The sequence below is a fragment of the Vulpes vulpes genome, chromosome X, assembly GCF_048418805.1.
Source record: "Vulpes vulpes isolate BD-2025 chromosome X, VulVul3, whole genome shotgun sequence".
Taxonomy (NCBI): Eukaryota; Metazoa; Chordata; class Mammalia; order Carnivora; family Canidae; genus Vulpes; species Vulpes vulpes.
In genome coordinates, this window is record NC_132796.1 from 72,734,411 (window position 1) to 72,761,324 (window position 26,914).

Here is a 26,914-nt window from a genome sequence, read left to right on the forward strand (position 1 = left end):
TCCAAAGGCCAATCCCTGGGAACAGCATGTGTCCCCTCTCATCAGAATTTACTGAGATACTACCTATGGAGTCAAGCCTGGTGTACCTGTCAGGGACTGCCAGGGTGAATAATGTGGGAGAGAGGGCAAGGCCTTTCAGTCTCAGACCCATTAGCTCATGTTGGGACAGGCGACGAGTGATCTAGGACACACAACATTTAATCTACAGCATCACTCTTTATTATGAAAATAAACAGCAAACATGAGTGGGGAAAATACATGGAACAACTGATCCTGCAGGTGGTTATGATACCTGGCCTGCAAGGTAATTTTGGCTTCTTGGTCAGCCAGGCCTATATCCCCAGTTATGGGCATGGCCTTAGACTAGAGAAAAGAGAAACAAAGATGATATGAACATCCAAGGCTTCTTTTAGGTAATTTGTTTGAAGGCCTCCTCTGGGATCTTGCTTTCCTTCTGGAGGGAAGGAGTTGAGACATCAGAAGAGCCAGATCCCAGAGTTTCATCCCCAAGCCAACCAGCCTCCATCTTCTTGGCTTTTCCATGGCCCAGAAACACCCTCCTCTAGCCTGCTTAATGATTTCCACACCTCACCTTGAGCTTTGTGAAGACCTGACCAGCTTTGGTGTAGTCCCACTCATTGTCCTCAAGGTAACTGGAGTGGGAGAACAGGTGATCTCCATTAGTACTGCAGCATAGACATGCTGACCACGCAATGCTTAATCTATGCTACTTTTTTTGATGGGATACATATACTGGTATGAGCACAATGTGTAAGGATGAAGAAAGACCTAGTGAAAATGACTATTACTAGCTTCCATACCCACTAGAATTAAAAAGTAGAGTTGTTAAATATGTATATATATATGTATATATAAATATACATATAAATGTATATATGTTAAATATGTATATATACATATATACATTTAAAACTTAACAAGTCATTTTAAAATACAATCATTTTAAATTGATTTTTATTTTTCTTTTAATTTTTTTTTTAATTTATTTATGATAGTCACACAGAGAGAGAGAGAGAGAGAGAGAGAGGCAGAGACACAGGCAGAGGGAGAAGCAGGCTCCATGCACTGGGAGCCCGACGTGGGATTCGATCCCGGGTCTCCAGGATCACGCCCTGGGCCAAAGGCAGGCACCAAACCACTGCGCCACCCAGGGATCCATAAATTGATTTTTAATATACATACCAAAGTATTCACCATTCTAAGGTGAATCAACTGCATTTCAGTGGCTTTCTAGTATATTCAGAAGATTTTGCGATAATCACAAACCCACAATCTAATACCAAAGCATTTTTTGTCACTGTAAATAAAACCCATTACTCAGTAGCAGTCACTCCCTAGTCTCCCTTTTTCCTTGACCTTGATAATAATTAATCTGATATCTGTCTCAATGGATTTGTCCATTTGGATTTGAAATATTTGGGTATTTCATATAAATCGACTCATACAATGTGTGGTCTTTTGTGCTTGCCTTCTTTTACTGAGCATAATAATTTTAAGGTCTATGCATGCAAAAACATATATGAGAGCTTCATTCTATTTTATTGTTAAATAATATTCCATTGTATGGGCATAACACATTTTATTCATCCATAAATAGTTGGATGTTTGGTTTGTTTTCAATTTTTGGTTGTTATAAATAATACTGCTATAAATATTTTAATATGTTTTTGTATGAACATATTTTTTTCAATTCTCTAGTAGTAGACTGGCTGGGTCATATGGTAAACATATGTTTAATATTTGGAGATACTACCAAACTTTTTTAAAGTGGATATACATTTTCCACTTCTACCAGCGATATATGAGGGTTCCAATTTCTCCACATCTTTACCAACATTTATTTCCAGTTAAAAATTATAGCCATCTTAGTGTGTGAAATGGTATTTTGTGAAATGATACAATGGTATCATTGTATTTTGATTTGTATTTCCCATATGACTAATGAACTTTCCATGTGCCCTTTGGTCATTGACATGTCTTTTTTTTTTTTTTTTTGATGAATGTCTTTTGAGATTTTTGATCATTTTAATTGAGATACTTTTCTTTTAAAAAAAAAAATTCTAAGAGTTCCTTCAATCACAAAAGGAAATTTGGAAGGAAATAAAATACTTGGAGATTAAAGAGCATCCTATTAAAGAATGAATGAGTCAACAATGAAATTACAAAAGAATCAAAAAATTCATGGAAACAAATAAAGTGAATACACAACTGTTCAAAATCTTTGGGATACATCAAAGGCAGTCTTAAGAGGGAAGTACATAGCAATACAAGCCTTTCTCAAGGAACAAGAGAAGTATCAACTACGCAATCTAAACACACACCTTTAGGAGCTAGAGAAATAACAGCAAATAAAGCCCAAACCAAGCGGGAGATGAGAATTAATCAGATTAGAGCAGAAATCAATGAAATAGAAACCAAAAGAATAGTAGAACAGATCAACAAAACTAAGAGCTGCCTCACTGAAATAATTAATAAGATCAATAAATCCCTATCCAGACTTATCAAAAAGAAAAGACAGGATGGAGATCCCTGGGTGGCGCAGCAGTTTAGCGCCTGCCTTTAGCCCAGGGCACGATCCTGGAGACCCGGGATCGAATCCCACGTCGGGCTCCTGGTGCATGGAGCCTGCTTCTCCCTCTGCCTGTGTCACTGTCTCTCTCTCTCTCTCTCTGTGACTATCATAAATAAATAAATTTAAAAAAAAAAGACAAAGGACCCACATTAATAAAAACATGAATGAAAGAGGAGAGATCACAACCGACACCAAAGAAATACAATCTGGAAGAAACGAATGCATTCCTAGAAACATATGCACCAAAACTGAAACAGGAAGAAACAGGAAACCTAAATAGACCCATAAGCAGCAAGGAAATTGAAGCAGTAATAAAAAATCTTTCCCCCAAAAAGAGTCCAAGGCTGGATGGCCTCCCAGAGAATTTTACCAAATATTTAAAGAATTCATACCTATTCTTCGGAAACTGTTTCAAAAAAAATAGAAATGGAAGAAAACTTCCAAACTCTTTCTATGCAGCTAACATTACTTTAGTCCTAAAACCAGACAAAGACCCACCAAAAAGGAGGATTACTGACCAAAATTCCTGATGAACATGAATGCCAAAATTCTCACCAAAATACTAGCCAATAGGACCCAACAGTACATTAAAAAATTATTCAATCACAACCATCCTGGAATGCAAGGCTGGGTCAACATCCACAAATAAATCAATGTGATATACTACATTAATAAAAGAAAGGACAAGAACCATATCTTTTCAATAGATACAGAAAAAGCGTTTGACAAAGTACAGTATCCTTTCTTGATTAAAACTCCTCACATTGTAGGGATAAAGGGAACATAACTCAATATCATAAAAGCCATCTATGAAAAGCCCACAGCAAATATCATTCTAAATGGGGAAAAAGAGAAAGCTTTTCCCCTAAGGTCAGGAACACGACAGGGATGTCCATTCTCACCAGTGCTATTCAACACAGTACTAGAATTCCTACTTTCAGCAATCAGACAACAAAAAGAAATAAAAAGCATCCGAATTGGCAAAGAAGTCAAACTCTCACTCTTTGTAAATGACATATTCTATGTGGAAAACCCAAGAATCCACCCCCAAATTGCTAGAACTCACACAGGAATTCAGCAAAGTGGCAGGATACAAAATCAATGCACAGAAATCAAGTGTATTTCTATACATGAACAATGTGACATAAGAAAGAGATATTGAGGAGTCAATCCCACTCAGCACTTGGGTGCCTGCCTTCGGCTCAGATCGTGGTCCTGGGATCTGGGATCGAGTCCTGCATCGGGTTCCCTACATGGAACCTACTTCTCCCTCTGTCTGTGTCTCTGCCTCTCTCTCTCTCTGTCTGTGTCTCTCATGAATAAATAAATAAAATCTTTAATTTTAAAAAAATGTTTGATGAAGTCTAATTGGTCTAAATTTTCTTTTTTATTTTGTACTTTTGGCATTATACATCAGAAAATGCTGCCTAACAAAAACAGACACATAGATCAATCGAACAGAATCCAGAATCCAGATGTGGACCCTCAACTTTATGGTCAACTAATATTCGACAAAGGAGGAAAGACTATCCACTGGAAAAAAGACAGTCTCTTCAATAAGTGGTGCTGGGAAAATTGCACATCCACATGCAGAAGAATGAAACTAGACCACCCTCCTGCACCATACACTAAGATAAACTCAAAATGGATGAAAGATCTAAATGTGAGACAAGATTCCATCAAAATCCTAGAGGAGAACATAGGCAACACCCTTTTTGAACTTGGCCACAGTAACTTCTTGCAAGATACATCCATGAAGGCAAGATAAACAAAAGGAAAAATTGGGACTTCATCAAGATATGAAGTTTTTGCACAGCAAAAGAAACAGTCAACAAAACTAAAAGACAACCTACAGAATGGGAGAAGATATTTGCAAATGACCTATCAGATAAAGGGCTAGTATCCAAGATCTATAAAGAACTTATTCAACTCAACAGCAAAGAAACAAACAATCCAATTATGAAATGGGCGAAAGACATGAACAGACATCTCACAGAGGAAGACATGGACATGGCCAACAAGCACATGAGAAAATGCTCTGCATCACTGGCCATCAGGGAAATACAAATCAAACCCACAATGAGATACCACCTCACACCAGTGAGAATGGGGAAAATTAACAAGGCAGGAAACAACAAATGTTGGAGAGGATGTGGAGAAAGAGGAACACTCTTGCACTGTTGGTGGGAATGTGAACTGGTGCAGCCACTCTGGAAAACTGTGTGGAGGTTCCTCAAAGAGTTAAAAATAGATCTGCCCAATGACCCAGCAATTGCCCCGCTGGGGATTTACCCCAAAGATACAGATGCAGTGAAACGCCGGGACACCTGCACCTGATGTTTATAGCAGCAATGTCCACAATAGCCAAACTGTGGAAAGAGCCTCGGTGTCCATCGAAAGACGAATGGATAAAGAAGATGTGGTCTGTGTATACAATGGAGTATTACTCAGCCATTAGAAATGATAAATACCCACCATTTGCTTCGACGTGGATGGAACTGGAGGGTATTATGCTGAGTGAAATAAGTCAATCGGAGAAGGACAAACATTATATGTTTTCATTCATTTGGGGAATATAAAAAAATAGTGAAAGGGAATAAAGGGGAAAGGAGAAAAATTGAGTGGGAAATATCAGAAAGGGAGACAGAACATGAGAGACTCCTAACTCTGGGAAACGAACTAGGGGTGGTAGAAAAGGAGGTGGGCGGGGGGTGGGGGTGACTGGGTGATAGGCACTGAGAGGGGCACTTGACCGGATGAGCACTGTGTGTTATTCTATATGTTGGCAAATTGAACACCAATAAAAAATAAATGTATATAAAAAATAAAATGTCTAATTCAAGGTCACAAAGAATTTACCCTTATATTTTAAGATTTTTTTTTAAAGTAAGCTCTATACCCTATGTGGGGCTTGAACTCATGATTCTGAGATCAATAGTTGCATGGTCTACTGACTGAGTCAGCCAGGTACCCCTCTTTTAAGATTTTTTGGGGGTCTGCAGTAACTTTAACAGAGAAACCAGGCTGCAATAAGTCTATGTGTTTGGAGCAGATGGTGGTTATCTTTTCAAAGGGTGAAATGTTGTTATCCCAGTTGCCAGCACACAAAGATCAAAACCAATGCTCAGATATCCTCTTTCTTGGTTCTGCCCTACATCACCAGCTCATGACATGAGATGAGAGACTACACAACCTCACTGAATTAAGTAAGAGGTCCAATTGGGTAGAGGCGACATCCTGACAGGAGACAATTAAATGATCATTGAAGAGGATGCTGACTATAAAGTACAGTTACCTACTCTCTGATACTCTTTGATGAGGAAGGTGAGGATATTGGATGAGAAGTAAATTATATTCTTCATTCTTTAAATAAGTTAATCCTATAGGATTGGGTTGATGGTTAATCAAGCAGTAGAATAGGATGAAAATCTAGACTAGTTATATAGATCTCTGTGCTTAAAGAAAAGAACAGCAATGATAAAGAAGAGAGGAACATTAAAATGCCTGAAAGTATTAAAAAGAAGAGCACTTTTTTCTTAAATAAGACAGGAAACAGCATCTTTTATTTTCCTCACTGCAATGGCAGCAGACTTACTGGTTTTCATGAATCATGATTTCTGAAAGTTTGTTGATAAGATTGCTCAATCACAGGAGGACAAACATGAGGCTGACTGCTAAAGTTAGAACTACATCTTCCCACAAAGCCTCTTGTAGGTGCTATTCTCATGCTGGCTCTACAGAGGTACCCTCAGCACCATAAGGTGCTTCAGTTAAAGCCTCTGCAATGACATGATTGACAGTTTTTTTGTGGGCTATGTCTTTCTTGTACATGTAAACTCTTTTGGTTCAGCTGGAGTTAAAGATGAGCAGGAGTTTGGTTTTGAGAGACAAAGTTTCAGACACCAGCCACACATGCCTCTGCCCTATTTCATTACATGTTCTTTTCTGAGAAACACATTCAGTGATTGAGTGCTAAGTCCTGTGGTGAGAGAAATGACCTGCTCACCACCATCCAGCCCCCGTTTTTCCCTCCAAGTGAATCTCACAACAGTGAAGGCTATAGATAGGAAAGTTGTCTGTGTTTCCTTTTAACCAGGGAAATAACTTGGTGACCTTGTGAATGGCATGGGCAAGATAGTCCATGTTCCCCAAAGTGACCCTTGCCACAGAGATGTAGATCCTTTGTCATGTAGATGGGAACTCCTTGGTCATCCCCTCCACCTGTTCAGGCTTTATTCTTATGAAACAAAACCTGCCAATCTGGTCAGTGATGTGCTGTCAGTAGTGGGGGGAGCCTTCCTTCTTGAGGTTGGAGACCAGCTGAGTCCACATGCTAATGATGTGTTGGGCTATGCCTTTTACTTCCTGAAACTATTATTTTGGGGATCCCTGGGTGGCTCAGTGGTTTGGCGCTGCCATCGGCCCAGGGCGTGATCCTGGATTCCCGGGATCAAGTCCCATGTCAGGCTTCCTGCATGGAGCCTGCTTCTCCCTCTGCCTGTGTCTCTGCCTCTCTCTCTCTCTGTGTCTCTCATGAATAAATAAATAAAATCTTTAAAAAAATATTGTTTTCACAGGTCAGGGCTGATCGGATGGTCAAGGCAATCCAGGCTCCGTTGATTGGAGAGTTGGAATACATGAGATGAAACAAGATCTTCAACTGTTACTCCACCCTTTTGGCTTCATCAGTGTCTTTGCAGACCACAGTAAAGGCTCCCACATGTTTACTGTATAAGCCCAGGTTCTTGGTATAGGTTTGGTAGAGACAAACATTAATGCCCTGCTCAATGAAGATGAAGTGGCATATAGCCCAGGCTTCCTTGTTGCAATCACCACTGGCAAAGTCTTGGCAGGCCATGCCAAAAAATGCAAAGAGATTATTTTTCTTCATGATTGTTACTACTTCCTTCTATTGCCCAGGATGAAGTCCACTCCTATGTGATTGTGGGCACAGGCATGCAGGAGAAGAACATTTTACTGTAGCATTTTTGAAATGTCCTTTATAGTGCCTATGAAGTCACAGATGCATGTCTTGGTTCTTAGTGTTGATAACCATGTAGCTGCATATCAGTGTCCCTAAAGAATGGATGTATGATTTCCTAGAATTCTTTGGGCAGAAAGACATCTCTGCTGAACTTAAAAAATCTTTGCAATAAACTGTCTCCAACCTTCAAGTTTCAGGTTCCAGAAACGATCTGCATAGTGACATATTGTCTACTTTTCAACACTTCATTGTTCTCAACCAGAGCTAATTCTGCAGATGCCTTACAAAATTCAGCTAGTTCCATAATGGGCAGGTATTCTTTGTCCAAAATTTTTTCAGCAATGTGGGTCTTTGCCTTCTGTACACTAAGGAGCACATAAGGCTTTCCATTATCATCCTGGTAGGCACCAACTCCCAGATTCTTTTTTTTTTTTTTTTTTTTTTTTTTGCTGTTGGTGTCTCTCTTAAAGGCTTCTGTGACTCCCAGGATGGGCTCTGGGGGCACAATCTCCATATGGATTCACCGGGAGCTGGCTCTGGCAGAAGTCATGGCAGTGAGGCCTGGGTAGAAAGCAGTGATGATCCCAGAGAGGATGTAGCTGGGGTTTGTAGGAGGCCCATAGTGGGTGGTGAGAAGATAGTGGGTAGCTGAGAATGGAGCAGCAGGCACAGACATCGTTTTAAATATTTTTAGTAATTTGTTTGTATATGGTGTGAGATAGGGGTACAAATTAATTCTTTGGTGAGTGGATGTCCAGTTGTACCTTAACTAGTTGTTGAAAAGACTATTCTTTACTCTGAATATTTTTAGTCCTCTAGTTGAAATTAAATTGTCCATAAATGTGAGGGATTTTGTGTGTGTGTGTGTGTGCACATGTGTGTATACTTTAATTTTATTACATTAATTTATATGATATCTTTAAGTCAGTACCATATAGTGTTGATAATTTTCGCTTTGTAGTAAGTTTTGAAATAGGGAAGTATGAGTCTTCCAACTTTGTTCTTCAAGAACATTTTGTCTATTCTAGGTCCATTTCCTTTTCATATGAATTTTAAGATTAACTCATCAATTTCTATAAAGAAATTAGCTGGGATTTTGATATGAAATACACTGAATCTGTATATTAATTTGCGGTATATTGCCATCTTAACGATATTAAGTCTTCTGATTCAGGAGTATGGGATTATTTCTACTTACTTAGGTCTCTTAAAATTTACTTCAACAAGGTTTTGCAGATTTTGGAGTATACATTTGGTATTTCTCTTGTTAAATTTGCTTCCTAAGTATGTTATTTAAATTTTTTATTGAAGTATGGTTGACACACAGTGTTACATTAGTTTCAGGTGTACAACATAATGATTTGATAAGTCTATACATTATGCTATGCTCACCATAAGTGTAGCTACCATCAGTCACCATAAAATGCTACTATAATACCATTGACTATATTTCCTATGCTGTACCTTTTGTCTCTGTGACTTATACATTCCACAACTGGAAGCCTGTACCTCCCACTCCCTTTCGCCCATTTTTAAAAAAGATTTTATTTATTTATTCATGAGAGAGAGAGAGAGAGAGAGAGGCAGGGACACAGGCAGAGGGAGAAGCAGGCTCCTTGCAGGGAGCCTGACATGGGATTCGATCCCGGGACTCCAGGATCACATCCTGGGCCAAAGGCAGGCGCTAAAACATGGAGCCACCCAGGGATCCCCCCTTCACCCATTTTGACCACCTCCCCACTCCCCTCCCCTCTGGTAACCATCAATTTGTTATCTGTATTTATGGGTCTTTTTCCTAAATATGTTATTTTTCAGTGCTGTTATAAATGGAATTATTTACTCAATTTCATTTTTTGATCATTCATTACTAGTGTATAGTAATAAAATTTATTTTTGTATATTGATTTTATATCTAGAAACAATGTTGAACGTGTTTATTAATTCTAATAGTTTTTTATTTTCCTTAAGATTTTACATATATATGCTCATGTCATCTGAACATTATATTATTTAAAAATTATTTACATATGTCACAATAAAATTAATATGTATTTTTCATGAGATTATTTTTTGGAAGCACAACATCCAAATAGTTATTTTGTTCAAATTAACTACAGTTCCTATTATTCAATCCTTCACTTTTTCATTCTTCCCAGCTCCCTCCTATCCCTAGAGACTCTAAGCACTCACTTCTGAGACCACTGGAGGTTTGTTCCAGACTGAGCAGAGAAAGCCTGCACCATTTCCTGATGCTTCTGGGAGAAGGTAGGCATGGAGCTTGTGGAGGGCATGGGCACTGGAGTGGAGAAGGTGCTTTGTGTTTCTTTGGTCCTGGCATTTCCCACAATGAGTTCATCATTCACGATGCGCAGACTAGAAGAAAGTTGGGTCCTCAGACAACTGGAGAAATGGATAAACTCCATCCCCAACAACCCTCCTGCTCCCAATGCCACTCAGCAACCAGATTCCTTCCATATCCCTACTGTGCCTGATCCCTGGATTCCTTGGTTGATACCTCTGGCCTCCCACAGAGCCCACTTTTGGAGGGACTGTCTACCAGATTCACCAGATTTATAGATTTAATTCTAATGTATATGCCCTTTATAGCAGCACAAAGAATGGTCACTCCAATCCCTATTTTCAGAACAATACATTGAGTCACTGAGGTATTATAACTTGACAAGATCATTCAGCTAGCTAGTAAGTGTTGAGGTCAGGAAAAGAATCTGGTATTCTGACTCCAGAGTCCACACTCTTAACCACACTCTTAGACCTTTCCTTGGGTCTGCCTGTTGGCTTTCCACTGAGGAAACCTCTAGGCTGTACCACTATATTCCTACGCCATTGTCCTCAGGCTGGGATGGGTGTTTGTCCCCATGCTGTACCCACAATACAGCACTTACCTGGAATTGCTATCAGAAGTCAAGATGAAGGTCCGAGTGAAAGCATGGACAGAACCTTGAGAATTTCCTTCTACTTCAATGACAACAAACAGCAACATCCCTTTAGAGTTGTACTTTTCACACAACCAGTATTCCCCTTTCAGGGACTTACTTGATAATCTTGTAGCACCCTTATGGGAGCCAACTTTTCACTGGGAGGTAGAAGGGGGCTTTAAGGACTGAGAGGGCAACAATAGGGATAATCAACTCCCAGGGATAGGACCCCCAATATGTATCAGATCCTCTGACAAATACATGTTCACTTGATTCATTTATTTTAGAGCAGCCCAAGATAAGGGTATTATTAGCCTCTTTTGCAAATAAGGAAACTGAAAGGTTATATATTTGACCCAAGGTCACAGAGTAAGGAACTGAAATGAGAGCTATAAAATGCCACAGCCTGTGCCTCTAACATGTGAGCTGTGTTGGGTCAGAAAGGCATGGATGTATGTCAGACCAGGATAGTCTGTGGGCAAGGTGGGATGGAAGAACACAACGGGAAGGGATGAAAAGGAAGCAACTTGGAAAGCTGGGAGAATTGGGAGGTAGTCCAGCCAGGAGAAGGACATAATGGGGGATCTGGGGAGGACTCTACAGATACTTACCGTCCTTAAAAACCCCATTGACAGAAAAAACGAGCATTGTTTCCTGAAAGGGGAGAACAGTTACTAAGGCTTTCAGTATCCTTCTTTTTTTTTTTAATTTATTTATGATAGTCACAGAGAGAGAGAGATAGAGGCAGAGACATAGGCAGAGGGAGAAGCAGGCTCCACGCACTGGGAGCCCGACGTGGGATTCGATCCCGGGTCTCCAGGATCGCGCCCTGGGCCAAAGGCAGACGCCAAACCGCTGCGCCACCCAGGGATCCCCTCCTTCTAAACCTCCTACCCACTTCTGACTTCCTTGGTTGGCCCAAGGTAGGAAACCCATGCTCACCGTCTGGACGCTCAGGTCGACCACAAAGGAGTTAAGGTCATGCTGAGTTTTGGGCAACATATTGAGGGAGTCAACAATGTCGTATTTTGTATGCTTTAGCAGTAGAACTCGCAGGACTTTGGGGGAAAGAAGGAAAGGTCAGGCCCATGGCCCCTATATATGTTCCCTTCACACCCCCTTTCCCATGTTGATCTTTTTGCTTTTCACATTTACCAGGGTCCTTGACCTTCTTAATATCCCTGCTATCCTTGAAGTATTCTTCTAAGCCATTTCTAGGAAAAATAGAGGAAAAGGTGGTGGTGGCCCAGGCAGTGTAGATGTTTACAGGAACTGATATGTGTTTGCTAGGGAGACACATGGCCCAGGAGCAGAGTCTGAGCTGTGATACTCACAAGGCTGCATCTTCAGGGTTTAAGGGAGTGGTCAGGGAGAAACAGGCCTCATCATGGTAAGCATTGAGGAGACCCTGTCGGTCTCCAGAGTCAAAGATCAAGTAATACCTGAAGAAAAACAAAGATAATAGGCTATTTCTGTGGTCTGAGCACCCAAAGGGACTTGAAAGCTCCTCTTAATCCATTAGCATACCTATGCTTGGGTGGCCTGTCCCATTCCAACCCTCTTCTGCCTCATGGCCCCAAGGGTACTTACTGAAGCAGGAATTGAAGGATTAGATTCTTAAGAATCTCGGATCCTTTATAGCTTTCCTGGAATCAAAAGATACCTTGAAACTATGTGGTAGACAAAGCTTCCATTGTAATATCCTAAATCATGCTTGATCCATCCTCACCTTACAATGTTTTATTATTTAGGGGGCTTCAGTGCAAATTACAGTTCTTGCTGGTAACACCTGGCCATCCTGAATAAAGGAAGAGGAAATCAGAAGTGCAGACCATGGAGATTGCAATGGGTGAAAAGGGGCATATATAGGTGCAGGGGAAACAAGAGCTAGGGTCAGGTGTGAAATGGCCCCCAAAATTCTATCAGCAAGACTACAGTAGGAGCAGTAGGAGTCTTCAAAAGAGGGTCAGTCCTGTAAGCCTCTATTATTACATGCAACTTTGGGTAAATAAGTGAATGACAGAAAGTTTGTGAGTAAGAGTGTGTGTGTGTGTGTGTGTGTGTGTGTGTGTGTGTGTGTGTGTGAATGGGCATTTTCTAGGAAGAATGGTCATGCTTTTTTCAGGAGTCTATGCACCCCAATGGGTCAGACACAAAAACATAACCTATGTAAGTCCGCCAAAGCTTCCCGCTGGTGTGAAGGTCATCACTGTTAAAAAGAGGAGACAATGATGAATGTAGGCACTTACCAGGTGTAACAATGTGGGGAAACAATCCCTGATAGCACTGTTCAAAACCAAAAATAGAAAGAAATGAATTGCAGCTTAATTTTAAAGGTTTTCTGTCTTTCCTTCCTCCTAGGTAACTCATACCTAGACTGCCCTTACTCTCTTCCCAATATCTCAAGAAGCAAGATTTGGAGCCCATGCTCTAGGGATGCCTTCCCCTCCTGGCCTCCCTTCCCCTCCGCAAGTTCCAAGTCCCCACTAAAGGCTCAAGAGAGAAGAGGGAATGGGGTGGGAGCCCAGGGCTCTGTTACCTCACTAGGGGTCCAGCATTCTGCAGGACCATGATCTGCCAGCCCCAGTGATGGTCCTGGATGTTGGGCCAGGTTGGTGAGTGAGGCAAGACCCAGGGTACAGGGAGAGAGAGGGAGGGGGAGGAAGACAGAAAAGGTAGGAGGACAGAAAGGTAAAGGTAGGAGGGGAGAGGTAAGAGAGACATAGGGGAGTAGAGACAAAGGATGAAGAGAAAGCAAAGTAAAGGGAAAGGAAAGAAGCTCTACCATGGTGGTAGGGGTCAGGAAGGAAGGAGAATGAGAAGAAGAAGAAGGAGAAAATGGCTCCATGGCTGCATCCCTTTCCTTCATCTGTCCTGGCAGGCCCTGGAACCTGAGGTAGGAATGGAAAGCATGCCAGTGTTGGCTGGGGGCCCATTGGTGCTGTCTGAAACTGTTACCTATGTGAACTCAGTGTGAGCTGGGCATGGGGAATGAGTTAGCTATTTGGGCAGACCTTCCCCAGGAGTAGAGGGTGAAGTCCCAGATCAGTATGGTGATGAGGGTCTGTGGCCCTGTCTTATGATCACTGCCTTCCTTCCTGATGGCCCCACTGCAACTGTGCCAGGGGACACATTTTCCCACATTGTTCCTGGCACAATTCATGTCCAATTCCTAGACTAAGGGATTATACCTGTGTCAGGTTATCTAGGGCTTCTCTGAAGGACCAGTCAGGATTATGTGATGTGTGGAGGGAAGAAAAGGGGAAGTACTTCTGAGAGGTTTGTCTTCTCTCCTTAAGCACCTCTGCCATCCACCCTTCATTTATGCCTCAGGAAGCCCTCTGCTCATTGGCAGTCACCCACTTCTAGCCTCTCGACTCAGGGAACCCTGGTTTCTCTCAAGGAGAGGCCAGCTCCTGACATTGGGCGAGAGGAACATGACCTTGAAGAACAGCCCCCTAGGATCTTAGCCCTCAGCATGAGGCAGAAAAGCCATCATGGCAGCCTGGAATTAGAGAGTGGACCCATTTGTTTCAAGGGAAAGAGGGCTCCTCTTGGGGATGAGGAGGGAACCCCATCTCAGCAGGGAGTAGGAAGGCCTGTATCAGCATGAGGCCCTGGGCTGGAGGACCCTTGTCAGTTCAGGTCACAGTATCTGGCTCAAGGTGGTCACTTCTGGTCCTGGAGAAGATGATCCTTGCTTCCTGGAGCATTCTCATGGGAAAGAATGCTAGAGACAGCTGGGTGCAGAGTGAGGAAACAGAGCCCAGGCCAGGAGAACAAGTGAGTAGGTCATAGGAAGGAAAAGACCTCTAAGCACAGGTAAGGGACACAGAGAGAAGTGTGAGGGGGCCTATGATCCTCCTAGAGGACCAGGGCTGCCACCTCCTGCAAGGGGGCACTGTCAAGGGTAATTTAGGCTCCCAAGGTAAAAAGGTCCCCAGGAGGGGTGACAAAAGTTACCACAGACCTTACATAGGTGTACTGGTTTGGGAAAGTGTTGCACAGAGGGTTCCCTTTCGGCCACAGCTCTTCAAGCTTCAGCCCTTTTATCTTGCATAACTCCCAGACTGCACCTGAAAAATATGGGAAAGTAACTAGAAAAATGTTCAGGAAATAGACACCCTTGAACACCTAGTCTCCACCCTCCTACTCAGGTAACTTCTCTTGACACCTGTCATCACTCTGATGAGCATTACCACCCACTCTCAACCCCAAATTTAATATGCACCCCCTTCCTACCTCATTTTTTGAGAGGTTCAGACTCTTGATTGTAGGGGACATCTCCACAATGTCAGACAAGCCATCCAGCTGGTAGTTTGTTCTTGCATAAGTTCAAGGACAAGAGCTTTGGGGGAGGAAGTTAGAGTGACATTTACTATCTAGGGATTCAGAGACAAATCTTCTCTCCACCTCATGTGTTCCATCCCATATCATAATACCAACACTGGGCAAAATGCCTCACCTCGGAGAAATTCTCTTTGATGATCTGCACGGTGGCAGCCATGCAGTTTCTTCGATTCAGGATTATATCCATATCATGGTCCATCAACTCTTCAAAAAGGTGGGAGGAGGCATCAGAAGGCTGAGAGGGGTCAAGGGCCAGTACCCAACTTACCCTCATTACCATCCCTAAGTGTCACACCCAAGAAGACCCCTAGAATTACTGCTGTCATTCGTACCTGGGTCAAAGCGGAGTTTATGGATGTCAAGAGCTTTTTGGGAGATATCATAGTGTTTGCTCATGGTCAGCTGCAGAGAGGGATGGTAGGAGCCACTGTGAGTCTGTCATGGTGATAGGGAAACTGGGGGCTGGGAGAAGAAGAGGTAGGTCTGGGTGTTTGCACACAATGGGCCTTGTGTCTTAATTACCTTTAGCTACTCCATTTCTTCTGGATCCAATTTATTCTGTACAGAGTAGGGCACAGCAGAGGGACTGACATGTATAGATAGCTACAAGAAGGAGAGGTGGGATAAGCACTAGGAATTCTCATTTAAGGAAGATGATCAGCCACTTTGGTCTATGTTCCTGCCTTGGGACCAGGTATGGGTAATATCCTCAACACATACCTTTTGATTTTCCTCATCAGAAATCTTGCAGCTGATATCCTTCAATGCAGAGGCAGCACAAGCATCCTGGATAAAGAACTGGGCCCCGTCTTTTAAGTAATGGAACTACAGGGATTGAAGGCAACGGCAATAGTGTCAGAGGCCAGTGGCCTCTGCTTAGCTGTCTCTCCCCCTTCCCTGAGCCCACTCATCTGACTTCACCATTCTTTCTTACATCAACCACGGTGAAGGGGACACTGCAATGGCTTTGTATTGAATTTATTATCCATGTCTTGTTATACTTTATTCTGTAAGGAATCTTAGGATAAAAAGAAGGGATGGGAGAGAAGGGAGACAACAGGGCATTAAGACTGTAGAACAGACTCAATCTGGTGTTCTATTCTGACCTTCTACTGAGCTTTAAAAAGGCTTCCAAAGTAGGAACTATTGACATGATTTTAATTTTTTCTTTTGCTAGACATGGATTTTCTAATTTTTCCGTTCCCCCTATTTGAATATTTAACTCCCAAACAATCAAATTTAGATATATAAAATGATATTCCTTTAATAAGTTTCCAGGAAATCCTGTTTATCCAACCAGGAATTTAGAGTCTACACCTTCACACTCATCCTGAGCCAAATTGTGACATCTGGTGAGGAGTTGCTCCATATCCTTGGCAGTAGTCTCCACCTTTGCCTTTAGTCAACTTCCTGTGACCTTCCTTCAGTTAACCTGTTCCCTTTGTATTGTTTGTGTGAACCTGCCCTCAGGTCAAGGATGTTAACTTCTCTTGTCCTCAACAAAGTTCCCAGCATCTCTATATGAGACCAACACAACTCTCCTTGACCTGCTTCTCCTGCACATTCCCTATTTTTTGTCAGGATACTTACTGTGACCCTGAACCAGCCCCCTGAGTTTCCATCCTACTTGTTCTCCATATCTCTCTCTGGAAATGCTCTGTCTTGGCATTCATTATGCCATTTCACACTGCTATTGTTGGGATGGAAGGTAGAGACAGTGCTGTGGGGAAGTGGATAAAAGGGAGTGTCCATAAATATATAGAAATGCAACGAAATCTTCTATATAATTTCACTTCAATAATACCAGGTCTACAATTAGGATTACTCAGTTGTTATTCCAGTCCTATCACTCTTCACTTTCAGTGAGAGGAGAAAAAGACCATGGAGAACAAAAACTTTGCAGAGTCCCAGGGGCTGCTGCATGCAAACCAGGCTACCTGGTCACTTATTGTCTTATTTAGGGGTCCTACTGGGAACCCCTCATTACCATGTTTCTATCATCCTCCTGAAGGTGGAAAGGATGAAGCTCATATCCACATGTTCATAATTAAAGTTCCCTTTGCCAAAATTACCCTGGGAAGAATCCCCACCTTTATTTTTCTTTGAGGAGAGCTACCACCATCAATTTTATTTTAAATAAAAAATAAATTTAAAATCAAATTTATTTTAAAATTGAGAAAAAATAACACTTTGAAGACACATTAGTGGTCTCATACCATTTACTTCATCTTGGCCTAACATCATGGTAGGGCAAGCAAACTGTCAACCTGCTGGATAGAACAATCATACAAATAATGTATCAGTTGGTAGTAATACTAGTGGTTCTGCAGGGAGGGAGGATTAAGGCAATTAGATGATTAGAAACCAGATTTTCTTTTGGTTTTAACATTTAAGGTTCTCTAGGCTTATGTGTTGTACATTGTACATTAATTACTCTGTATTGTCTCAGAGCATGGTTATAAGGAAAGATCTATTCACTCCTGGTCATTCCATGATTTACTGATTATGAAGAGGCCTTGGATTAACTCTTTGGGTTACTTTCACTGTGTGGCCTGGTGTCAGAAAAGTCCTGTGAAACTTTCACTGTGGTTACTTTCATTGTGTGAAAATATCTCACAACTTTTGATATTTTCCTTATATGGCACATGGAAGTGAAATCATTCAAACCAGAAATTCCACTCAGTGGAATGCTCAGTATCCAAAACTTGGAGTTAGCCTAAAGTACTCTCTCTCATACTCCACACCTAACTTATCAAAAAGTTCTCTTGGCTTGCCCTCAAAATATGTCCAAAGTCTAGCTACTTCTTAACTCCTCTATTGCTACCAACCTGGTTGTTATCAACATCAATCTTCTGTATTATATTGCCTTCCAAATGGTCCCTCTGTTTTCATCCATGCTTCCTCACTATCTATTTTTAACTCAGCAGGCAGAGTGAAATTTTAAAGTATAAGTCAAATCTTGTCACTCTTTTGCTATAAAAATCCTATAAAAGGATTTGAAGTCCATCAAAATGTTAAAAGGTGAGTTCATCATGATAACAACATCAACAAAAAGAAATTTCATTGGTGACATTTGGAGAAGGCCAGCAAATGAACTTATTTTTATGAAAATTTATAAATAAAGAGGAAGAATCAAATATATTTGTTCTTTTTTTCTGTATAAGGTATACATAAAGATAGCCAATTTATTGATGATAGAGTTTCTCTTTATATGTGTAATGTAGTTAATATAAGAAGAAGGCATGATAGAATTTGAGTATCATCATTTTAAAACTTATAATTAAGTAAAGAACCTATATAATGGTGATAAATGGCTGGTAAATATCACACACATACACACACAGACACACACAACAACAACAAAAACCAGGCATCATGTACTTTGTTATAGGCACTGACTATGCAGAATTTTTGTCAAAAGCATCAAATCTGAATCTGATCAAGTCTTTTAGTTCTTATTTCAACATTGGGATGCAATTTCTTAAACAAATGAGGGGGGGAGATATGTGAATGTGTTTAGTATTTTATGTTTGTATGGTATGGGATACATTATGCATTTATGCAAATATATATGTTAAATTTTGAGACAATTATATACTCATGTAGAAATAATGATTTCTGATTTTTATATAATTTGTATATTAGATTATCATTTCAGTTAACATCCTAATCGTCACAAACTTTAACCTACTAATACAGTTGCAATTTTACAAATCCAAATTTTTGCTACAATAAGCTACTATGAAAAAGGATATACATACATTCCATATATTTTATAGTTTTCCATGCAATAATTCCCATAAGTATTTTGGTCAAAACATGAATATTTTTAATTTCAAGAAATTTTTATAAGTAACATTTATAAATATATACATATACACATATATATTTATTTATTTACACCTATTTGCATGCTAATCAAGAGTGAGGGGGATGCCTGGGTGGCTCAGCAGTTGAGTGTCTGCCTTGTCTTCCAGATTACTGGAATCAAGTCCCACATTGGGCTCCTTGCATGGAGCTTGCTTCTCCTCCCTTGGCCTGTGTCTCTGCCTCTCTTTCTGTGTCTCTCATGAATAAATAAATAAAATCTTTAAAAAAAAAGAGTGAGGGAACAAGCCTATTTACTCACCTCCACAAACATAAAAAGTTTACATGCTGATAAAACAATCAGCCTTTTTTGAATTTATATTTGGAATAGCATTGCCTCTTAGAATATAGTGGTGATTCAGAATCTGTTGTCACTGGAATGGTTGAAATATGAGAGTGGCTGAAGGCTGGAACTGACCCGAGGGCCTCAGAAGCAGGAGCAAATAGTCAAAAATGGGAGGATAAGATGATGATGTGCACTTATAATAAAATAAAACAAGAAAAATATTGGAGGTACTGATTCTATGCTAGCCAGACATATCCATCTGGAAAACTTAATGAAAAGCATATTACATGTGTTTTCCTATTTTTGTTACCTTATCTTCCAGACATTAGAGAAAGCATAGTACAGAAGATAGCAATGATAATAAGGAGTATGCTAAACTCAGCATGAAAAATAAATAAATTTATTTTTCAATTTATTTTTAAATAAATTTAGATTAAAATAGATTTTTGCTTCCAGCATTGACAGATGAGCTAAGTTGGATCAAACATCCAACTAAAAACAACTAGAAGAGCGTTACAAATCATTTAAAATAAAATATTATTTGAAGGCATCAAACAGCTAGCAATGCTGTACGATGGTACAGAGCAAGGATTAGAGGCTACAAAATAATCCAGAAGACAATCCCAATGTTTGGGGTTATTTTTCTTTTAGAAGCAATTGATGATTCCTAAGGAGTCAAGTTAAATGTTTAAATGCTACAAATTTGTGTCAGATTTTCTACAGAGTCATAGGGCTGAGTACATAAATGTTGAAAGTGGGGCTTCCAAGGGGAGGTAACCATGGCAAAACACTCAGACTTAATAGGTTACCTTCAAGAGTTATGCCAGGCAACTAAAGGTAAACTAGAAATAGGTCAGTACCTCAAGGGACTGAAGTCCAGTTTAATAATCTCAACCACCAATGGGATTAAAGGGATTTGGGGCTGTTTGTTGCTGCCTGGCAGTTTATCAGGAAAAATAAACAAAAATCTTTTTCATTAAGAAAAATAACTTCATTCTAGGACTGAAGTAAATAAATCTACAACCTATTACATATAGTCCTTTGGCTTATAAAGGAGATAAGACAATATAATTGACAATCAAGGAATGAAAAAAAAGACATTAAAAACGACTCACATGAAACCCAGATTATTGCATTATTAGACATAAACTTTAAAATAATCATGCCTATAGTTGTCAAGAAAATATAATAAACTGAAAATTTTAGCCAAGAATTGAAAATATAAAAAAATAAATGAAATTTCTAGAACTCAAAAGTGTAATATCTGGAATTAAGAACAATAATGGTATTAGCAGCATATGAGGTGCACTGAAGGGAGAGTTAGAGAAACAAATGAAGGGCCTGAAGAAAATATCCAGAATGAAGTATGGAGAGACAAAATGATGAATGACAGAAAGAGATGGAACAAGTTTAAAAGAATGCAACATAATACCCTCCAGTTCCATCCACGTTGAAGCAAATGGTGGGTATTTGTCGTTACAAACAGTGTATGTTCTCATTCATTTGGGGAATATGAATAATAGTGAAAGGGAATATAAAGGAAGGGAGAAGAAATGTTGGGAAATATCAGGAAGGGAGACAGAACATAAAGACTCCTAACTCGGGGAAACGAACTAGGGGTGGTGGAGGGGGAGGAGGGCGGGTGTTGGAGGGGAATGGGTGACGGGCACTGAGGTGGACACTTGACGGGATGAGCACTGGGTGTTTTTCTGTATGTTGGTAAATTGAACACCAATAAAAATTAATTAAAAAAAAAAAAAAAGAAAAATGGAAAAAAAAAATAAAATAAAAAAAAATAAAATAAAAGAATGCAACAAATATATCAAACACGCTTAATTGGAGTCCTATAAAGGAGAGAGAACTGTGCAGAATAGTATTTCAAGATATAATGTTTGAGAAGTTTTGAAAAGTAACATAAGACATCAAGTCACAGATGTAAGAAGCAGTATATATGACAGTATATATGCATGGTGGAGTGTGAGGAAAATCAAACCCAGGCCCATCACAGAAAGGCTTTTGAAACCCAAATAAAGAGAGAAAATATTTATAGGACAGAGAAAAACAACAGATTATCTTAAAATGAGCAAAATTAAGACTGACATATAATTTTTAAACAAATAGCTTAAAGAAAATGAAATTCAAAAAAAAAAAGAAAATGAAATTCTATCTTCATAGTGTTGAAGCAATATAATTGCATACTCAGAATTTTCTGTCTATAAAAACTTATCTTTTGAAAATGGAAGTCAAATAAATGGACATTTTAATGCAAACAAAAACTATGCAAATTTTTCATCAGCCAACTCAAACTAAAGATTTATGCTTAAGTCAAAAAATATGATCAGAGATGAAGGCACATAGATGCAAGAAGAATGAAGAATGACATTTAAAAATATGGAGGAAAATTAAATGAGTATTGACTGTATATTATAGTGATAATTTCTTTGATGAATTTAATATATAATTATATAATATATTAATAATATAATTAATAATTATATATTATAGTTTATATAATATAAGTTATAGAATAATATAAAATATATAATTATATTATAATTATAATATATAATATATAATATGTAATATGTAACAATATATTAATATTGATATATTAATAATATATAAGATATTATATAATTAAAATGTATATCAGTAAATCAGTAGGGGCATTAAACATTACAAAATAGAGGAAAAGGAAACTAGAACAGAAAAACAAATGTAGGGGAAAGAATAAGATAAACTAAATTATATCTGGAATTACATTATATATAAGTGGCTTGAAATTTTCAAATTAAAAAATAGAGATCATAAATCTATATTAGGGGCATCTAGGTGGCTCAGTTGGTTAGGTGTTTCACTCTTGATTTTGGCTCAGGTCATGGTTGCAGGGTCATAATATCAAACCCCACATCAGGCTCCGTGCTCAGTGGAGAGGCTGCTTGAGATTCTCTCTCCTGCTCCCTCTGTCCCTCCCCTCTCAAATAATTAAATGAATCTTTAAAAAGAATCTAGATTAAAAAATCATTCAATAGAATGCTCCTTAAAAGGGACATATGTAAAATATAAGAACATAGAAAATTTGAAAAAAAAAAAAAAGATGAGAAAGATATACCACTTTAACACAGAGTGTCTGAGAGCTGGTATAATGACTCATAAGAGAAAAAAATATACCTCAAGTAAAAACATTACTACAGAAAAAGGGAGACTGCAAATGATAAAATGTTTAATTCAACAAATAATATTAAAACAATTTTAAATTTGTATGTACTTTTTAATATAGAGCCCAAATATACATAGCAAAAACTGATAGAAGTAAATGGAGAAAATATACACAGTAAGAAATGACAGAAGTAAAGGGCAAAATGGATAAATCCACAGTCCCAGTGGGAAATTTTAGTACACTTCACTGAATGACAAAATAGGCAAAAAATCAGTTAGATAAAGAAGATTTAAACAACATGAGTAGCAAAACTTCCTTAATTAACATAAAACACTGCTTATGACAACCCATATAATATTCTAGAATATATCATATATGGCCCATAAACCAAGCCCAGAGAAACCTCTACAGGGATAATACAATATACCATGAATGGTTGATGGGAAAATTCAAGGGTAATAGTGGGCTCTCTGCCCCTCCTCTTCCTCTAGTATTCATCCCAATAATGTTAATTTCCAATATTTTTCCCCAAGTGATCCTCCTCAGGCCTCAAATACTGGATCAGAGAGGATCACATGACTCAGCACTTTCCCTCAACCAAAGGGAACATCTCAGCTTAGTCAGAGCATAGCTACCTCAGCACAGCCACAGGTGGGTTGGTTTTCCATGTGGAACCAGGATGTGTTAGGGCTCACTTAGTCCATTTCTCCAAAAGAGTAAAAAAATACTCAGCCTAGGCCCTTGCTACCCCCCCAGAGAGGCCATTGAAAGAGGGCTGTTCTGTGCCTTAGGGTGTGTGTGTGGGGGGTGGCAGCTAGAATCCTTCCAGCTCTGTGAGGAGCTGAGGCCAATGCCTCATGTTGAACAACTCACCCATGGTGCGAGCTGAAGGCAGTCACCTGTCATCACTGTCCACACAGGGTGTTCCTGAAGAGAATATGTAGGGTCTGGAGCTGGGAATTTGTGGCAGATCTGATTACAGCTCTTGAGGAAAGTGAGAGCAGGCCCTAAGTCCTTGTGAAGGCTACACAAGTAAGATGGAGTCCTTCCAGGAAATTCCTTCCCCAAGGGCATAGAGAGAAGAGTCCTGGCAGCCAGAGAAGACAACTTCCTGTTGTTACTGCCCCCCTGAGTTCGCTACCAGCCTAGCACTCAGGGAACTGTTTTCAACAAGGCATCTCCACAGAGGCATTAAATAGAGTTAGGAGGACTGGGTCACAGGTATTTGTAGCTGCAAAGGGAGAGAATTTTGAGAGTCAGCGGTGGCCAGGCTCTGTATGGGCTACATTACATTGTATTCCTTCATGAATTCCTCACAAGGAGACTCTTATCTGTAGAATTACCACTCTTTGCCCTCCTTGAAGTTGCTAAGGTTTAAGAAAATACAGAAACTGGAACTGAGCTTTATAGAATGAGCATGATCCCACCATGCGTAACTTTAATAAGCTCTCTGTACAATATATCAGATTAACTTAAGAAAGAGCAAAGTTCAACATCTGAAAATAGCCACATGGCAGGAAATAACTCCAGTGCATCTTAGAGAGGTCATAGTAGAGTCTGACTCAGTAATTTATAAAGGAAATTGCAAACAATTTGGTGGGATACTGGAATGAGAATAGAAAAAAAAAACCTTTTTCTTTGGGGGGAAAAAAGTTTTGTAGAAACCTTCTCCCTGGTGGTCAGGGCCAGAATTGTAGCTCTGAAGGTTTGAATAGAAGGCTTTGTAAAGGAAAAGAAGAGAGACAGGGGCCTGGACTCTAGTGCATCAGCCAGAACTTTCTGGTATTTTTCACCCTCTTGGCAGCCGTCCCTTCCTGGGTTTCTATGCCCTGAGAGAGGACATCCAGCTTCTGAATGAGCTGAAGAAAAGTAAGCATTTAATAATTACATTATTTTTACAAAATTTAGGGGGAGAGAAGCATTAGGACAAAAACATATATACATACATAGATAAACTGTCAAGATGTATTTTTAAGTACTTCTCTCAATAAATTTGCCCAATTGCAAAATATTAAACCCTATTAAATATATATTTAAAAAACAAAATCATCCTGCATCTTTCTATTTCATCTATATTGTCATGATCACCATGACCCAAAGATATTCTCTGTAAAGAGACCTATGCACATTTTCTAGATGTGCAAGATAGGTGTTTACCTATCTTAAAATATTTGTTAAGTATTATATATACACAAACAAATGTATATACGTGTATATACACATATGTATGTATATATGCACATATATCCTTTTAAATTTTGCGATCACATAAAAAATTTTCTGCAAATTAGATTTTTCACTCATTGAGACATCTCTGGATTTTCATTTCTTTGGACTATGTGCTCTAGCCTCTTCAGACACTTATTGGACAATCATTTTGCTTTTCATTTTTAATTTTTTTTAAAGATTCTATTTATTCATGAGAGACAGAGATAGAGGCAGAGACATAGGCAGAGAGAGAAGCAGGCTCCCTGGAGGGAGCCCGATGTGGGACTTGATCCCAGGACTCTGGGATCATGCCCTGAGCCGAGGGCAGATGCCCAACCACTGAGACACCTAGGCGTCCCTCATTTTGCTTTTTAATTAAATTAACTATTGATATTTTTGTCTCTCTCACTCCTGATTTGCCAAAGTCCCTTATGTATAGGCATATTAGTAGAAGTCTGAAATACTATTTAGATATGTGTTTCCCTGCTTTTCACATTTTTTTCTTTTGGAACTATAGAAAGTATTTCTAGATTTTAATTAAATTTATGATTTAAAAATAACATACACCATCCTTTGGGGCAGAGTGGGGACTGAAAAACAGAGGGAATAGAAAGAGAAAGGAAGGGATATGAGATGCTGGAAGGGTTCTCAGAGGCCCAGCCAGGGGTGCAGGGAGCAGTGGGGCATTAGGGAGGGGGCGCTATGCACATTCACCTTCCTTGAACACCCCATTGACAGAGAAACAGAACACCATTTCCTGAGAGGGAAGAGCCCAGGTGCTCAGTCACCACCTAAACCCCCTACCCACCTGTGGCTTTCTGTGGCTGCCTATGGGAAGAAGCAGGCACTCACCATCCTGAGCCACATATCTACCACAAAGGAATGGAAGTCATGCTGAGTTTTGCATAACACACAGAAGGATCCCATAATGTCGTTCTTCTTCTCTGTTTCAGCAGGTGAATCTTCAGGCCCACCAAGCGGAGCAGGGGAGAAGCAAGCAAAGGTCAGGGATTGTGACACCCTGGGCCCTATGATTGGCCACTTCAAATCCTCTTTCCCCGCCCAATCTTGCCCATCACACACTTAAACACACACCAGGTTCATGAACTTATTCATATTCCTACTATCCTTGAAGCATTCACACAAGCTGCTTCTATGAGAGAAAAAGGAACAGAAAGTGGTGGTCTGGCCAGTATAGGTATTTTGCACACTGTATGGTGGGAAGTCACATGGCTCACAACCAGAGTCATGGATCAACTAGTAATTGTTGGGGAGTAATGAGAACAGTCTACCTCTGTGGTCTGGACACCAAATGAGATTTCAAATACCTACTCAGCAGTTCTGAGCTTGAGTGACCTAACCATTCTGATGGGCACTACCACCCACTCTCAACTCAGTTTTCATCTGATTTCCTCTCCTGACCTCACTTTTGGAGAGGTTTAGGGGATGCCTGCATGGCTCAGTGATTGAGCATCTGCCTTTGGCTCAGGTCATGATCCCAGGGTCCTGGGATCGAGTCCCACATCAGGCTCCCCACAGGGAGCCTGCTTCTCCCTCTGCTTATGTCTCTGCCTCTGTGTGTGTGTGTGTCTCTCATGAAAAAATAAATAAAATCTTTTTTTAAAAATAATCTTGATTGTATGGGCCATCTGTATACTAACGGACAGGCCACCCAACTGGTATGGTTTGTTATTTTGCAAGTTCAAGGACAACAGCTTTTGGGGAAGAAGAGTTAGAGTGACAGTTATTAAGTAAGACCTTGGAGATAAATCTCTCTTCTTTCCTTTGCATTTCATTGGTGTAGTCCTGTCCTCCTCTCCCCCATTCTTTGACCTCAGAGGACCTCTAAGGAACTGAGGACTGTCAAAGAAAATAGTGTCTTGATTTCTCTGGAGGCTGATTAAGAAAGATATTCAGCAGAATAAATGGTTAATGAGAGTCTACATAGAGAGAGCACTGGAGTGAAAACCAACCTATTTCTTTTTACAGGACATTGGGTAGATCCCTTTCCCTCTCATGTCCTCCAGTCTTATATAGGACAGGCAACACATACAGCTATATTTGTGTGTGTGTGTGTGTGTGTGTGTGTGAGAGAGAGAGAGAGAGAGAGAGAGAGAGAGAGAGAGAGTGTCTGTGTAGTCATAAAGATGTAGAAAATTGCTGATATTGCTGAGTAGAGGAGTAATCATGCTTTTAAATTTTAAAAGTTTATTGTATTGTATGTTTATTCATAATATACATTATGTTTGAAAAATACTCACGCACTTATATTTTATATACTTTATAGACCTCAAAACTTGCAGAAATATTTCTAGGAACTCATCATACATAAATTTTTATTTTCTGAATTATATTAATAAAAATATTATGAAAAATTTAACATACACCAAATAATATAGAACTACACTCTCCAATAAAACAGCCACTATCACATATGGTTATTGAATATTTGAAATTTATCTTATTTGGATTAAGACATGTTTTAAATGTAAAACACACACCATAAAAGATTAACACTTATTTTGCATCT

The 26,914-nt window shown here is 39.6% G+C and overlaps 1 protein-coding gene and 1 pseudogene across 1 annotated transcript in view; both read right to left on the reverse strand.

Annotated features, from left to right (window-relative positions):
• Window positions 1-409: 409 nt before the first annotated feature.
• Window positions 410-26,914, reverse strand: part of LOC112925705 (nuclear RNA export factor 2-like) — a 38,131-nt gene continuing 11,626 nt past the window's right edge. Inside the window, 20 exon segments of the mRNA XM_026006499.2 lie at window positions 410-454; window positions 593-653; window positions 9,768-9,950; window positions 10,481-10,553; window positions 11,125-11,167; window positions 11,456-11,571; window positions 11,669-11,727; window positions 11,848-11,955; window positions 12,104-12,159; window positions 12,763-12,799; window positions 14,484-14,589; window positions 14,676-14,679; window positions 14,756-14,831; window positions 14,833-14,861; window positions 14,979-15,067; window positions 15,196-15,265; window positions 15,386-15,466; window positions 15,584-15,688; window positions 15,798-15,881; window positions 16,454-16,583. Coding sequence (XP_025862284.2) covers window positions 410-454; window positions 593-653; window positions 9,768-9,950; window positions 10,481-10,553; window positions 11,125-11,167; window positions 11,456-11,571; window positions 11,669-11,727; window positions 11,848-11,955; window positions 12,104-12,159; window positions 12,763-12,799; window positions 14,484-14,589; window positions 14,676-14,679; window positions 14,756-14,831; window positions 14,833-14,861; window positions 14,979-15,067; window positions 15,196-15,265; window positions 15,386-15,466; window positions 15,584-15,688; window positions 15,798-15,881; window positions 16,454-16,583 — 1,555 coding nt within the window.
• LOC112925677 (aspartate aminotransferase, mitochondrial pseudogene) lies at window positions 6,596-8,253 on the reverse strand (annotated as a pseudogene).